This window comes from Berghia stephanieae, chromosome 8 (assembly GCF_034508935.2).
Source record: "Berghia stephanieae isolate SIO BIC M18660-M18661 chromosome 8, UCSD_Bste_1.3, whole genome shotgun sequence".
Classification (NCBI taxonomy): domain Eukaryota; kingdom Metazoa; phylum Mollusca; class Gastropoda; order Nudibranchia; family Aeolidiidae; genus Berghia; species Berghia stephanieae.
Window position 1 is genome coordinate 35472941 of NC_088367.1, and position 15079 is coordinate 35488019.

General features: G+C 34.9%; 1 protein-coding gene across 1 annotated transcript in view; it reads left to right on the plus strand.

Moving 5' to 3' along the window:
- The window catches only part of LOC144978576 (2-hydroxyacyl-CoA lyase 2-like), a 51991-nt gene that overhangs the window by 1377 nt on the left and 35535 nt on the right, over window positions 1-15079 (plus strand). Inside the window, exons 2-7 of the mRNA XM_078924827.1 lie at window positions 3800-3853; window positions 4638-4742; window positions 11813-11891; window positions 12794-12885; window positions 13396-13534; window positions 14095-14209. Of these exons, the coding sequence (XP_078780953.1) occupies window positions 3800-3853; window positions 4638-4742; window positions 11813-11891; window positions 12794-12885; window positions 13396-13534; window positions 14095-14209 (584 nt within the window). The remainder of the gene's footprint in view (window positions 1-3799; window positions 3854-4637; window positions 4743-11812; window positions 11892-12793; window positions 12886-13395; window positions 13535-14094; window positions 14210-15079) is intronic.

Here is a 15079-nt window from a genome sequence, read left to right on the forward strand (position 1 = left end):
CGCTGGGAGACCCCGAATACCCCCCTCCCTCCTCTTTATTATCGGGACGAACCACTTCCCCCCCGAACCCATCTTCAACCCTATCTAAAGATATGATAGCCCTGATAAAACAATGTTTGGGCTAAAAGATTAAGTAATATAATAAAACTGCTGTGAAACTACAGAATTCCTCCCAACTAACCCAAATTGGAAAAACAAACACCCTAGCACCTTTACTAAGTCTTAGACTAAACCTGAAACAAAAAAAAATCCTCCGACCTCGAGCTAACCCTAATAGAAAAAATAACTAAGGACTGCCTGCAATACTTCACAAAACAAAATGGTGACGGAAAACCATGACAAAGGTCGTATTAGGAAAGTTGAAACATTCACTAATCTATCAAGGTTTGTTCTTGAGTTTTTAAAATGCTACTGTGTATTGATAAATTGAATAAATAAATGTATGACTAAAGATCCACAGTGAAAATACAAATTGAAAGAAATGCTAGCATGAGGAGCTTTCAGAAGGCCTCCCTTTTGAAAGGCTGCCTCTTTTACTATTACTCTCGATTCTCAACCGGCTATACATGTTGATTAACACCAGGTGAGAATAACGAGAAGGGGCTGCCACCTCTATTCTGACCTGGGGTGAGAGGTTGACTGATTTTCTATTCTCACCACGGGTAGCCACTCCCTTTTGAAATAGCAGTCTTTCAGATCAGAGCAATATTAATGTAGGGGCTTTGACGACTGTCGTTATTCTCAGACAATATTTTTTTAAATTATTATTATTATTATTATTATTATTATTATTATTATTATTATTATTATTATTATTATTATTATTATTATTATTATTATTATTATTATTATTATTATCATCATCATTATTCCCTCCTCTGTTTCCGAGGGAAATTTCTCTCTCTCTCTCTCTCTCTCTCTCTCTCTCTCTCTCTCTCTCTCTCTCTCTATCTCTCTCTCTCTCTTCTCTCTCTCTCTCTCTCTCTCTCTCTCTCTCTCTCTCTCTCTACTCTCTCTCTCTCTCTCTCTCTCTCTCTCTCTCTCTCTCTTGGCTGATTAACAAGTAGTGCCGTGCTGAGGACCAGTCCCAAGAACAGGTCCCAGGGTTCCTTAGCTAGGACCGGAGGACCGGTCCCTAGGTAACGAACCATTGGCCGAGCCGTTGAGCCGAACGTTATTATCCTCACTTCTTATCTTTCTATTTGAACGGTCCCAGCCATTCTAGTTTCTTTACTGCCTTTTCTCGGTTCTTTTGCCTAGGTCGTTCGCCTAACCACCCATCCCACTTAATTAATCGCACCAACCCCCTCTTGCACATACGCCCTCTTGTGTGTGTGGCGGGGTAAGAGGGGCCGCAAGACGCCTTGGGCGATTCCATTACTTGGGGTAAATTTCCTAATTTACTACACACTAATGATCGCAATGACAATGATCTATTTTGACATCACCCCTCTTCTCTAATGGGTTATTCTTTGAAATGAATGTGACTACTATAAGATGTGTGTATGTGTGTGTGTTTCGAACCGAGCTGGTCCGATTTTTTTCTTTTGGCTATCTGTTGTCACCACTCCTTTCTATCGTATTGTTGTCATTTGATGATACAATAATATTTTTATTTCGTTTGGTGTTTTAACTAATCAAATGATACAAGTTTCACATACTATAGCTTTCTTCAAAAATAACGATTATAACGTCTGTATTTTTAAAAACCACCATTAGATTATTTGGGGGGGGGGGGGGATAGCTCAGTTGATAGAGCACTCTCTTTACACGCAAGGGGCCAGAGATTGATCTCAGGTGCAGTCGAGGTTTTTTTTTCTTCTGTTCTCTGTCTATTCAGCAGTGAATGGGTAGCTGGGTTTGTTAGATCCAGCAAAAAGTACTTTGGGATAGACAGCGTCCTTTCCAAAGATAGAATTTTTTTTTAATTAAAAAAGAAACAAAAAACGTGAGCTTTTATATTGCGCAATATCCACTAAATGTGCTCAAAGCGCTTTAAAACGGGTTCCTGACTAATAGCAACACGTAACATGTAGAACGAGACATGACGCCTGTTAGGCGATGTTACAATTTTTTCCGACAGAGACAACAATGTTGACGACCAGGTACTCATTTTACACCTGAGTATGGTGATAGGATATGAGTAAAGAGTCTTTCAAGGACTAAACTAGGCGCCGAGCGAGGCTCGAACCCAGGGCCTTTCGATCCGAAATCAAGTGTCATACCACAAGACCACATAGCCGCACAAAAAGAGAAAAAAGGAACAACCCCCCCCCCCCCCCCTAAAAAAATAATTTAAAAAATCAAAACAAACTCTTCCCACTTCCTTTACTTTTGGTCCAGCATGTCACAGACACAAAATATTAACAATCCCTTTTCCTTTCACTCCCTAACATTGACCCGACCCGCTCCATCAATCTTTGCAGACACACACACAAACATACACACACACACACACACACACAAACACATGCTTAATGGATAGTGTTATAGCACTATTTTCATGTTTTGAGGCAGCACACCTTCTCCACTCTCACTTACTCTTAGCGGTTCGACAGCCATCTACTGCAGGACCGGTTCCTATCGTTTGACGGTCCCAATGACGCCTTGTAATTGGCCAGTGTCGAAAAAGACCGGTTCGAACCAGTCCTTGCGGTTCTCATTTCCCAGGGACTGTAGAACCGGCGGTCCTAAACATGCTTGGGACCGCTCCGCACTATTAACAAGCGTCTTACTGGTTGAAAAAAAAAAAAGGCGGAATTGCCAGCTTGATGTTTTCAGTTCAAAATGTTAAAAACTTCCTCATTGATGCCATTTGCCTTTTTAAAAAATTGGATTTGGCATTTGAGCACTATTAACTTCGATTTTGTGTTAAATATCGCCACTGGCATTTTTTCAGATTATTTGGCTTTTTTTGTGACTGGTTTGGCCTTTTGCATAAAAATTCATCTCCATGTGTCCACGTATATTAAAAAAAAGTAGTCACAAACATGTCTGTCTTAAATAGCCGATTGTTATATACAGATATGTCTGTGAATAACAACAGCCCTACTTTAATGTCAATTTCCAGTTTCCAGTCACTAGGTTGGGTGGGTCACGATTGGTTCCCACTCAGCTGTTCACTGAAATGTGTTCATCCCACTTGATCCTTTGTTCAGGTATTTGTAGCACTAGCTGGAATAGTTTTTGGTCCTTTAACTTTTACAGCTCTAATGGTTCCTTCACGCTCCTATAATCAAGCTCCTTTGTCTTGTTTATATTAAGCTCTAGGTGGTGGGTATCAGTATAATACTGAGAGACCAATCTATCAATTCTTTTTTATTAGTAGCGCTGCATTGATAAGGCTAGAGCGGAATCATCTGCAAACTTTATTAAAGCTCTCTCAATAAATTTTAAATTACATTTATGGGGCTTTCACACTATAAATGTTATTTTTTAATGGAGGAAATTGTCCTCTTTTGCAGTACCTATCAGTATCACGCATGAATGTAATCTGAACCAGACATTGGTTTGAGTGATGGTCAATAAAACTGGCTGGCATAGCCATGGACACAAACACTGGTTTGAGCCTTCAGATACATGGAAAACCATACTCAAGACACTCCATCTATATCCTTTCAGTTTGGAAATTAACTTATTTAATATGTGGAGTGAATCTTTGTGTATTTTAAAGAAATTTGACTAAAAATCAAGATGAAAGTAGTATCGTTTGAATTTTATATATATATAACAACTTAATTTATTTGTGAAAGGGATCAAATATATTAATACAAATGCAATGTTTTCCGTTTTACTGCAGGTTGATGTAACATCTGATAAGCATGGGGGAGAATTGGTCGCAGAAGTTTTAAAGGTAATTTTCATTTTGAGCTCTCTCTTACGAAAAGGATAATCATAAACAAAATAGTCACTTAACCATTAAAACTTCCAGGAACAAACATAATGGTTTGTATAACAGTCATATTTGATAGAATAAAATGGGCAATGGCTCGTAAGGTTTTTTTTCTCCAGTAGCATTCTTACTTGTATCGTATTTGAAACATGATAATTGATCAGTGAAGGAACTAATAAAGGCAACATATATTACACTTGTCAAAATAATTGTTTTCACATTTATATCTGAATGATATGAGAGTGTGACATTAAAAACAAAATGTAACAATTTTAGTTTTTGTTGTTGTTTTGGTAGCTCTTGGTGGTATATCCACGTGGTTGTTTAATCCTTTGTATAATTATATAAAGTTGCTTTTTTAAGGTGATAGAGACAAAGGAATAAGTAATTTGGAAGTTTCAACACTTTTTTATATTTAAGTAAAAAAGTAGTTCTTCAGAACCATATAGCCGTTAGGTGGGAGTTTATCCCAGTTTCTGTAACAGTAAAAAGACAGTGGTTAGTAATTATTGCTCCCCACCTGATAAATTAGACGCTGGTCTGTCACATAGCACTTTCCACCAGATCCAATAGGCCCACATACAAATCAATGCTGTCTGGACAGAGGTGTGAGAAAACAATCTTTATTGCACCTTTGTTTTGATACTGATTCCTTTGCGTGCTAGATGAGCACTATTGGGAGCCCCTTTCTTCATGAGACATTTCATTAATTATTCGATGTTTAATTAGCATATATTCATTACAGGCTCACAATGTGAAGCATGTTTTCACCTTGGTGGGTGGTCACATTTCTCCCATTTTGGTAGCCTGTGAAAAGCTAGGAATCAGAGTTGTTGACACTCGTCATGAGGTAATTTAAATTTAAATTTTATTATCATCTTCTTCATCATATATAACTAATTTAGATACTTAACTATAATTTCCAGCAAGGCTCTTATGGATCGTCTTCACTTGACTCCAGATGTTCTTTATCAGGCCAGGTCCTCATACGGCCATATAGTATTTCTTGCTCCTTCCAGTATTTGTCAAGTCTATTTTTAAACGAATTCAAACTCTTCACAGATATGATTACATCAGGCAAACTATTCCACAGTTGAAAAGCTCTCACATTAGAATTATACATATCTGCTATCCTTGCTCCTTGTGGACAAAGCTTTCTATTGTACCCTCTTTTATCATATCTGGGTAGATTATCAGACCACATAATTTTCACAAAATTTCCAGCCTCCCTGTCATAATTCCCACTTTATTTTTTGTATATTGCTATCATGTCACCCCAAACTCTCCTGTAAGTCAACGTTGGTAATTTGAGTTTCCATCATCATTATCATTATATTGATATTGTTGTGATTATTATTATTATTATTATTATTATTATTATTATTATTATTATTATTATTATTATTATTACTATTATTATTATTATTATTATTATTATATTACTATTATTATTATTATTATTATTCTTCTTATTATTATTATTATTCTGGGTGGGGATCTGGGAGGTACTTGCTGTGTCTTTTCCAATTGCTTTCTGTCTTTGTCTTGGAATGAGATTACTTGGTTTTGTCCTGACCCTAGCAGGAGTCTTTGGCTGGGAGGGAAACAGTCGAATGTATAATATTTGTTTTGGGAGATGATATTTTTTTCCTTGTAAATCATCTCTGTTTTGTACTATTATTATTATTTTTTTTTAAGATATGATTTGTAAACATTTGAGTGTATTCCTCTTAGTGGGACCTGTGCTGGTCTCTGGTTGAGACTTTTAGGTGATCTCAAACTAAGTACACTGATAGTGTGCTTTGGAATCTAAATCTGTTCCCTATTTGAACCGATTCATCTTTGTCTTACTTTTTCTTCAAGCCCTTTTAATTGTACATCCCATTTTCTTCCTTTTTACTGGCATTGATATGACCTTAATCTGTTTGCAACGCTGTAAAACCCTTAAAAACAAACGATTATTATTACATAGCTGCCAACCAATCTTGGGAGAAAATTTTCGCCACAAAGGAGGCTGTTAAGCCCAAGCCTCAGTAATCTGCTTCTGTCACCACCTCCCCATCACTTATGCCTACCCAGTATGATGATAAAGGCAAGCTTCTCTTAGTATTACAGTTCTGACCATTCTAGTACTTAAGTACATTAATAAATATGCCATTTTAAGACATGAATTGGGCGTCCGTGCTGCACCGCGTATAATAATACGTTTTTGCATTTTGAAAAGTTGGCAGCTATGTTATTATTATTATTATTATTATTATTATTATTATTATTATTATTATTATTATTATTATTATTATTATTATTATTATTATTATTATTATTATTATTATTATTATTATTATTGCTATTAGCAATTCCCCAATTATGATGCCAGTACTCAAGAGCAGTTCAATGCGTTTTCTTTGCTATGGTTAGCATTTTGATTTTGTTGGCATTAAAAATTTGAGAATACATCCTTCTTGTATTCTGTTGCAAAATATCTTTGTCAAAGAAAGTGATATGAATTCTAATATGTGACCCTACGCCTCGAAGCAGTATTAAGTCGGGATTTGGAAAACGAAGAAAATCGATTTTAAAGTGAAAATGGTCAAAATAATCAAATTTTAGTTTTTGGTAATTTCAGAAACTACAATCATTTTTTTTACATAAAATCATAATTAAACATAAATATTTGCGATAAATTGTATAATTTCAAGTTTTAAAATGCACCTATCAGTGACGCATTCAAAACGAGAGTTGCATTTCTCTCCGATAGCCACTCTTTCCAAAGCTTGATAATGCTGAGTTTTTCCTCCGACCAATAGCATGTAAGACATGGCAGCAAAGGGCGTATCTTTATCTATCTCCGAGAATGCATGGTTGATTCTACATTTACATAGTTCAACCAATAATGAACTTTAGAAACTGTAAACAAGACTAGCATTTTCCCTAACAACCTTACAAATAAGAGATTCTGATTGGTCGAATGGAATACATGCGCCTGTCAGCCATTGAGATGCCCGGGCTGTGTGTGGTCACAAAGGTCGGCATGGTCGAAGCGTGCATGCCTGTGTGTGTGTGTGTGTGTTTATGTATGTATGTGTCTGTGTATTTGCGCAATTTGATACACACCACGTGTTCTCATTTCTTTGTCTATCTGCATTGATTAATGTTTGATGCGTAGTACCTATCTTTCTTTCTTAATTGAAATTTTAGCACTAGCTAAGTCTTTACGTTATTTTAACTACTTTGTTAGGAACAACAGTTTCTTAGACTTGCAGAGATTGCCTATGATAAACATATTAAAAATAATTTTAAAAAAAAGAAAAGTAAACAAAGCCTTCAAAAATGAATGAACTTTCTCATGGAAATACTAAAAAAAAAAGAAAAAGATAAATGTATGAATAGATAAACTGACAGAGAGACAGAGATAGATAAATAGATAGATAGATAGATATAGATTTATGAAAATGAGAGAGAGGGAGAGAGAGAGAGTCGGGGACAGAGAGCGAAAGAGGTTGAGAGGGAGATATATTTAATAAAGAGAGTGTGAGGGACAGATAGATAGAGAGAGAGAGAGAGATGTTCGTTTTATTGTGTTTTCACCGAATTATGGAAGGGGGTGGGGTGTTTAAACAATCCACAATGTGGAACGCTAAAAAAAAGGGGGGAGGAGAATAAAATAGCTGACAATTGACCACAAGGGGTGATGATAACTTGTGACATGTCATAAACAGTTGGAGGATGCAGTACAAACAAGAAGATTCAATTACATGAATTCATGCTGGTCATTATTAATCTTCCACTTAAATGGTAGTTTATCTCCGCCCATCCCCAACACAATTCCTCCTTTTTCAAAACATTTTTGGATAAATAAAACAATGATTTTGAGAATTTCTCAGAAATTTCCCGCTGAATTTGCCGTGTCAAGCATTTTCCTCAAAACCACCATTATGTCTTATGTGGTGATTGGCTTAGTTTACTCTTCTTTCTTTTTACCTTTGGACTATGGCTTTAAATTTGAGATTCTTGGGTTGTATTTATAAGCTGAATAACCACTAGGTTTTGGTAACAAAGATATTATAACCTGCTTTATAAAGTAAAAATCAAAACAAAACAACACTTTCTGGCCTTTTATTTGAATAACATTGTAGGCCTTTATGGAAAGGACAATTCATTAAATGTTTACAAAAAGTCAATTTATGTCTAATAATAAGAATGGATTTATACTAGTTATAGTAATATATTAAATAATACTAATACAAAACTATGTTCCTGTTATTTTTACACTTTGCTTGTGTTTGATCGATAGATGGAGACATTTTCCTCCTTTTTGACAAATTGCTATTATCATCACTGAATAAAAAACACTCCCCAAAACCACTACATCAACATCTCTACCACCACTACTATTACAACCACCACCACCACATCATCATCCCTACCACCACTTCTACTACAAATAACACCACATCATCCCTACCTACACTACTACTACTACTACTACAACTACCACCACATCATCATTCCTACCACAACTACTACAACCACCACCACACAATCGTCTCTAAGACCACTACTACTACAACCACCACCACATCATCATCTCTAAGACCATTACTACTACAATCACCAACACACCATCATCCCTAGCACCACTTCTACTACAAATAACACCACATCATCCCTACCAACACTACTACTACAACTACCACCACATCATCATTCCTACCACAACTACCACTACAACCGCCACCATATCATCAACCATACTACCACTACTACAACCACCACCACATCATCATCCCTACCACCAATACTACTACAACCACCACCACATCATCACCCCTACTACCAATACTACTACAACTACCACCACATCATCATCCATACGACCACTACTACTACTACAATCACTACCACATCATCCCTACCACCACTACTACTACAACCACCACCACATCATCATACCTACTACAACCACCACCACAATAATATACCTACTACAACCACCAAATGTTGTAATTACACTTTCACTTTAAATATTCCACGAGTCATTTCAGAAATTGTGGCAAGACAAATTCTGGATCGCATCTCAGTAAATTTTAGTGAAATTCAAATTTATAGGTTATGGTCGCATGGATGGGTCATGATCTTCACAATGAAAAATTTCCTACTTTTTTGTGACCAGTCATTCTCACCCCTGTGACTCAAAATGGAAACATTTGACCAGTCCAATTTGTTTCAAATGCAATCTCATTGGTCAAAATGTTTCCAATTGATTGACTTTGGCTTCTTATGAAACAAAGGTATTTCTCAGTCGCTCTCTCTTTCTCTCTCAAATGTTTCTTTCACACATGCACACACACATCTTTACTCTTTTCCCCTCCTGCCTTCTTTAATGCACAAGCGGTTCACCCGCTCTCTCTCTCTCTCTCTCTCTCTCTCTCTCTCTCTCTCTCTCTCTCTCTCTCTCTCTCTCTCTCTCTCTGTCTCTCTTGTATGTGTGGTGTGTGTGTGTTTGTGTCCGTGCCAGTTTCTTTTCCTTCCTCTCTCTTCCTCTTTCATGATATTTCTCTCTCTGTCCACCCAGCTTCACGTTGTTTCAGAACTGTACTGAAAATATTAGCTGTTCTTTAACTTTTGACATTTTGAAATCGTATTTCCTCTATTAAATAAAACAAAAATGTCACATTAATAATTCTTATTTCGTTGATTGTTTATTTGAATGTAAAAAAACCTATCGACAAGTGAACAATTTCATAAAGTTGCAGGCATTTATTAGTATTTTTATTAATTCAAGAGCATATTACATAATAATAAATAACTACAAAAGTAACGATTGGATTATTGCAAAAATTTATGTGCATATTGTAATAAGTATGTTCTAAGCTCATGACAAATTTTATTACGCTCATTAAATTTTCAATTCCCGTATCCAAGGAGTTTCCTTTGCCCATGGATTCGACTGCGTGAAACAGGTGCCTCAACTTCAAAGTCGATTTCCTCAAAACTTGGTTTTTACACTCTCCCTTCTTCAATCGGTCATATCTCGGCAATGAATTATCAGAACTTTATAAATTTGCTATTAAAATTTTGGGCATAAAATAAGCTTTTATTGGGTACAAAAAAAAAAAATGGAAAATCCCGATTTGATACTGTTTCGAGGCGGAGGGTCACATATGACAATTCAACTATGCAAAGTATACCCACAAGACCTTAAAGTATCTGTTTCACAATGTGTCAAAATTTGTCCATTTTTCGGTACAAATGTCCTTTAATTTTGATATTTTTAATATGTCAATGTGCCAATCCGGCATTCCTGCCATATGGAAAATATCTATTCCTATTCCTAAGAAAGTAGAAATTTCTGATTTCAGACCTGTTGCGTTAACTACTGGTTTAATTAAATGTTCTGAAGGATTTTTACTTCATAGACTAAATCCACATATTCATTCTCAGTCAGATTCAAATCAATTTGCATACCATCGTCGTTTTAACAAATAACATTTATGAATATCTAGACGAACCAAAAAAAATTTATTGTAGAATTCTTTTTGTCGATTTCTCCTCAGCATTCAATACAATACAACCTCATTTACTTGTGAAGAAGAAAAAAAAACATGAGTGTTAATTCTCAACCTATATTATGGATTCTTGACACAGTTTGTCGAATTTCATAACCTTAAATAAAAAATAATTACAATAAATACAGGTTTTCCTCAAAGATGTGTTCTTTCCTCTTGTTTATTTACAATTTATATGAATGACTGCACTAGTGCTCGTCCCAATTCAGTAGTACTCCTTTTGAAATTTGCTTACAGTACGGTCCTCCAAGGGCTGACCGTTAAAGAAGATTAATCTGTCTACAGGTCGGGAATAGATACATTCGTGACTTGGTGTGAAAATAATTTTTGAAATGGAATGTTAATGAAACCAAAGAAATGATCATTGACTTTCGGAAAATTAAAAGTGATCTCCAACCATTTAGTATTAATGAACAAAATATTGAACAGGTTTCGGATTACAAATATTTGGGGGTGAAAATTGATAACAATTTTTCATGGAACTTGCATACCAATTCAGTTGTAACCAAATCGAATAAAAGAATGTATTTTGTTTGTTAGGAAATTAGCTGAATTTGGAATTAATATAACCCTCTGTGCGCTTTTTTATAGATCAGTGTTGGAGAGCATTATTGTTTTTTGTATTACCACATGGTCAGGAAATGCTAAGAAATGTGTTGTAGGAAAGATTTTTAAAATTGCGAAAAAGGCAAGCAAATATACAAATGCCATTTATGAAATAGAGGAATTATATGACCAATCATGTTTCATAAGAATGAGTAATATCTTGAGGGACCAAAGTCACCCTTTGTACAGTTTCTTTAATTTTTCAAAGAGAAGTAACTGTCTCCTGTGTATAAAAACAAAGACAGAGAGGACAGGAAATCCTTCGTCCCTCAAGGTGTATGGTCATATAATTCTTATCTACAACTACTTTAAACAATTAGTTTATTGTTTTTATCTTGATTTAAATTAAAATTTTATTTTACATTGCATGTCACTTAGTTGTGTATTTTTATATTTTTTATTTATTTGATTATTTATTTATTTATTTTTAATTTATATCTATTATCTGTGTAAATTTATACTGTTTTGTGTCTCTATTTGAAGGCATTGAAGCCACATAATTTATTTCCATCTAGAAGATCTTTACTTTTTAAACACGCACACATCTGTACACAAAGTTCCTTTTTTGGGGATGAATAAAAGTATTATTATAAGTAGTAGTATATAAATTGTCATAAGTGTACAGATTATTATTATTATTATTATTATTATTATTATTATTATTATTATTATTATTATTATTATTATTATTATTACTATTTTCTGTGAAGGGTAACCTTCTAGCAATATTTTCTCTCTTGTCAAGGTGACCACAGTGTTTGCAGCAGATGCAGTTGCTCGAATGACTGGCACTGTTGGGATTGCTGCCGTGACCGCTGGTCCTGGTAAAAGAAAGCTTTTCACTTTAGTTCAAAACTATTTTAAGGATTTTTGCATCCAATGAATATATTTTGGTTGTCTCATTAGCTTTAATGATAGACCAGTCAACTCTGACTCAATTGGGGGGGGGTTTGGTGTTTTTATTTTTGTTTGGTTTTGTTCATTTTTTTTCTTCTCAACAGTGATTAAATGGCTGTTTGCCTTGGCAAAAGTAATTTGGGCAATTGTTACAAGTGCAATTCTGACTATCAGTTTACAGCTATAGGATCTGGAATAAACTCCTGCACAGTGGGCCTTATGTTATTTTTTTATTTACTTATTCATTTAATCGTAAATTTTTTATCAAGTTGCACCATCCTACATATAATGGAAGAAAAGTTTGAAAGTCACTAAGTTTTTGGCCATTAAAGAATATTTAATAATTACACCATCACCGTCTCGAATTCTAAAACACCACCCCCCCCCCCCCCCCCCCCCCCCCCCTTTTTCTTATTTAAATCATTTCAATTTCAGTTTTAATTTCATCTCATTACTTCATCTCGTCTCTATATTTCGTTCCTCTCTCTCTTTCTCTCTCTCTCTCTCTCTCTCTCTCTCTCTCTCTCTCTCTCTCTCTCTCTCTCTCTCTCTCTCTCTCTCTCTCTCTCTCCCTCACTCTCACTCTCTCTCTCTTTCCACCCACACACACATTTTTACCTATAATGTTTTCTTTTCTAATCCTCTTTTTCTTTTCATTTACTAACCATTATGCAAATGTAATACAATATATTTCCTTTTCTTATCTACGTTTACCTGAAAAAGGCCAAAGGCCGAAACTTTGTTTGCTTTGTGTTGTGTCTTTTATATGAGTCATATTTACTCCCTTTATTTTACTATACATTTTAAATATTATTCTTATTTTTTTCAGGTGTAACGAATACAGTTACAGCTGTAAAAAATGCACAAATGGCTGAGTCACCAGTTTTACTAATTGGCGGGGCAGCTGCCACGCTACTGAAGGTGAGTGATAGTGCATATGATGTATAATATAGAAAATTTCACTATGAATTGATTCTTAAATTCCATTAGTAAACAGAATACATAAATACTCGAGCTTCATTTGATATCCTGAATCACTGTGTTGTTACTATTGTAATAATAAGAAAAACGAGAAATTGTATTTGAGAGGGTTAATATATTATACTTTATTTATCATCTAAGTGTCTCTTCTTTGTTTGAATATGACATAGAAGTGGTTTTAAAATTTGAAATAAAGATAGATTGCTCAAAGTATTTATTTTGTTTTCAATCTTTATTAACCTCTTTGTCTTAATATTTTCTGGTGCCCATAATTGTAACTTAAATCTAGATTTAAAACCTTTTATTTTATAAATTGTCTTTGGTATCACTGGCACTGAAATTATGTTAATATGTTACATTTGCTGTAAAGCTCCAAACACACACGCACATATAAATAATATCTTGAACTACATGATTTTATTCATCCTTGTGATGCCTGTTGTTTTTCAGGGTAGGGGAGCTCTTCAGGACATAGATCAAATGTCCTTGTTCAAACCCTTGTGTAAATTTTGTGCCTCGGTGACCACTGTGAGAGATATTGTCCCTACCTTAAAGAAAGCCTTGCAAATCGCCCAGTCTGGAACTCCTGGTACTATTTATATTTGAAGTAGTTTCTTGAAGTAGAACTGGATTATAATTACACTTTGAAATGTGAATGAGAGCCATGGGGCTTTTTAAAAAAAATTATTTCTTTCTGTATTGTTTCATTTTTAGATAAATGAATAAATTTCTCTTTACTCATTCTCAGGGGATTTTTTTATTAAGGGTTTATCTTGAAAAAAGATTTTTTTAAAGCCCAAAATAGCCCGGGTGTCGACCACAGTACAGCATAATTAGTGAGGGTGTAAGTTTCTTGCTCAAATTTTTTTTTTAATGAGATGCTGGGCTCAAACTCGGATTCCTAAGGTGGAAATGCAATATATTATCCTGTCAGCCAGATTACTCCCGTTGTTTTAAAAGAATATTTACAAGAATTGACACCAGGCCTAAATTTTTAGATTCGTGTCATTTCATATTGCATAACAATATCAATAACTCATTATAGATGAAATGTGTATTTTAAGATAAAGCTCTAATGTTATTGAATGTCTGCCATCACTTAACTTAATAGTACCACTCTATAGTTATTCTTATTCTACTTAATTTCAGGTCCTGTGTTTGTTGAATTTCCCATTGATGTTTTGTATCCTTACCACGTGATCAAGAAAGAGATAGGGATGAAGGAATCGGGTAAAGTCAGTCTAGCTCAACGTGTCATCAATTGGTATGAATGATATGTGTATTTCTATTATAAACGATATTTATCAATTTTGTCAAGACACTCTGGTAGACAAATAGATTGATAAATATATAAAAATGGTGAAAGAGAGAGAGAAGGGGGGGGGGGGGGGGATTTTTCAAATGATATTGGCAGAAATCTATAATTGAATCTTATCTTGAAAAATTGCATATTTTAAAGATGTTATTAGACAGTGGTGGGAAAACTACCTGTCAAAATTATTTCCAAATAGAGAAGAAAATTTGAGTTATGACTGCCATGGAACTCAAAGTAATAGGTGGAGAAAACCCAATGTAGTGTCGTGGCATCAATACCAAGGGCTAGGGTACGTCTTATGACTCTATGACAAAGGTCTACAGATGAGAGAGATTGAGCGGTGTGTATATGTGCATGCATCCGTGGGTGTGTTTACATGCATGTGATTAGATTTTAATTATATTACGGAGTCTGTTTTGGGACCCCCCCCCCCCCCAAAAAAAAAAAAGTTAATATGTAAATTTGATGTGCAAATCTCATTATCTCATTGTGTGTAATTTTACTGTACCCAGACCTGTAAATTCTCAGTCAATTAACTGAAATCAGTCAATTTGTCAACTTCAAATATTTTAAAAAAGGAAGGAAAGAAATGAAGAAAGAAAGAATTCATGAATCGTAGTCGAATGACAGTAAAGTAATTAGGAATGTTCCACAGCGCTAGGCATAGCTCATGGGCCGTTTATATTAATGATAGATATATTGCCAAGGCTAAGCGACACTTTTTAGAATTGCCGTGTCTGAACACATCCCAGTGTATTTTCACACAGACTTCCAAGTTATTTTTTCACTTTCCAAACCTGTTGTGATCCCAATGGTAGC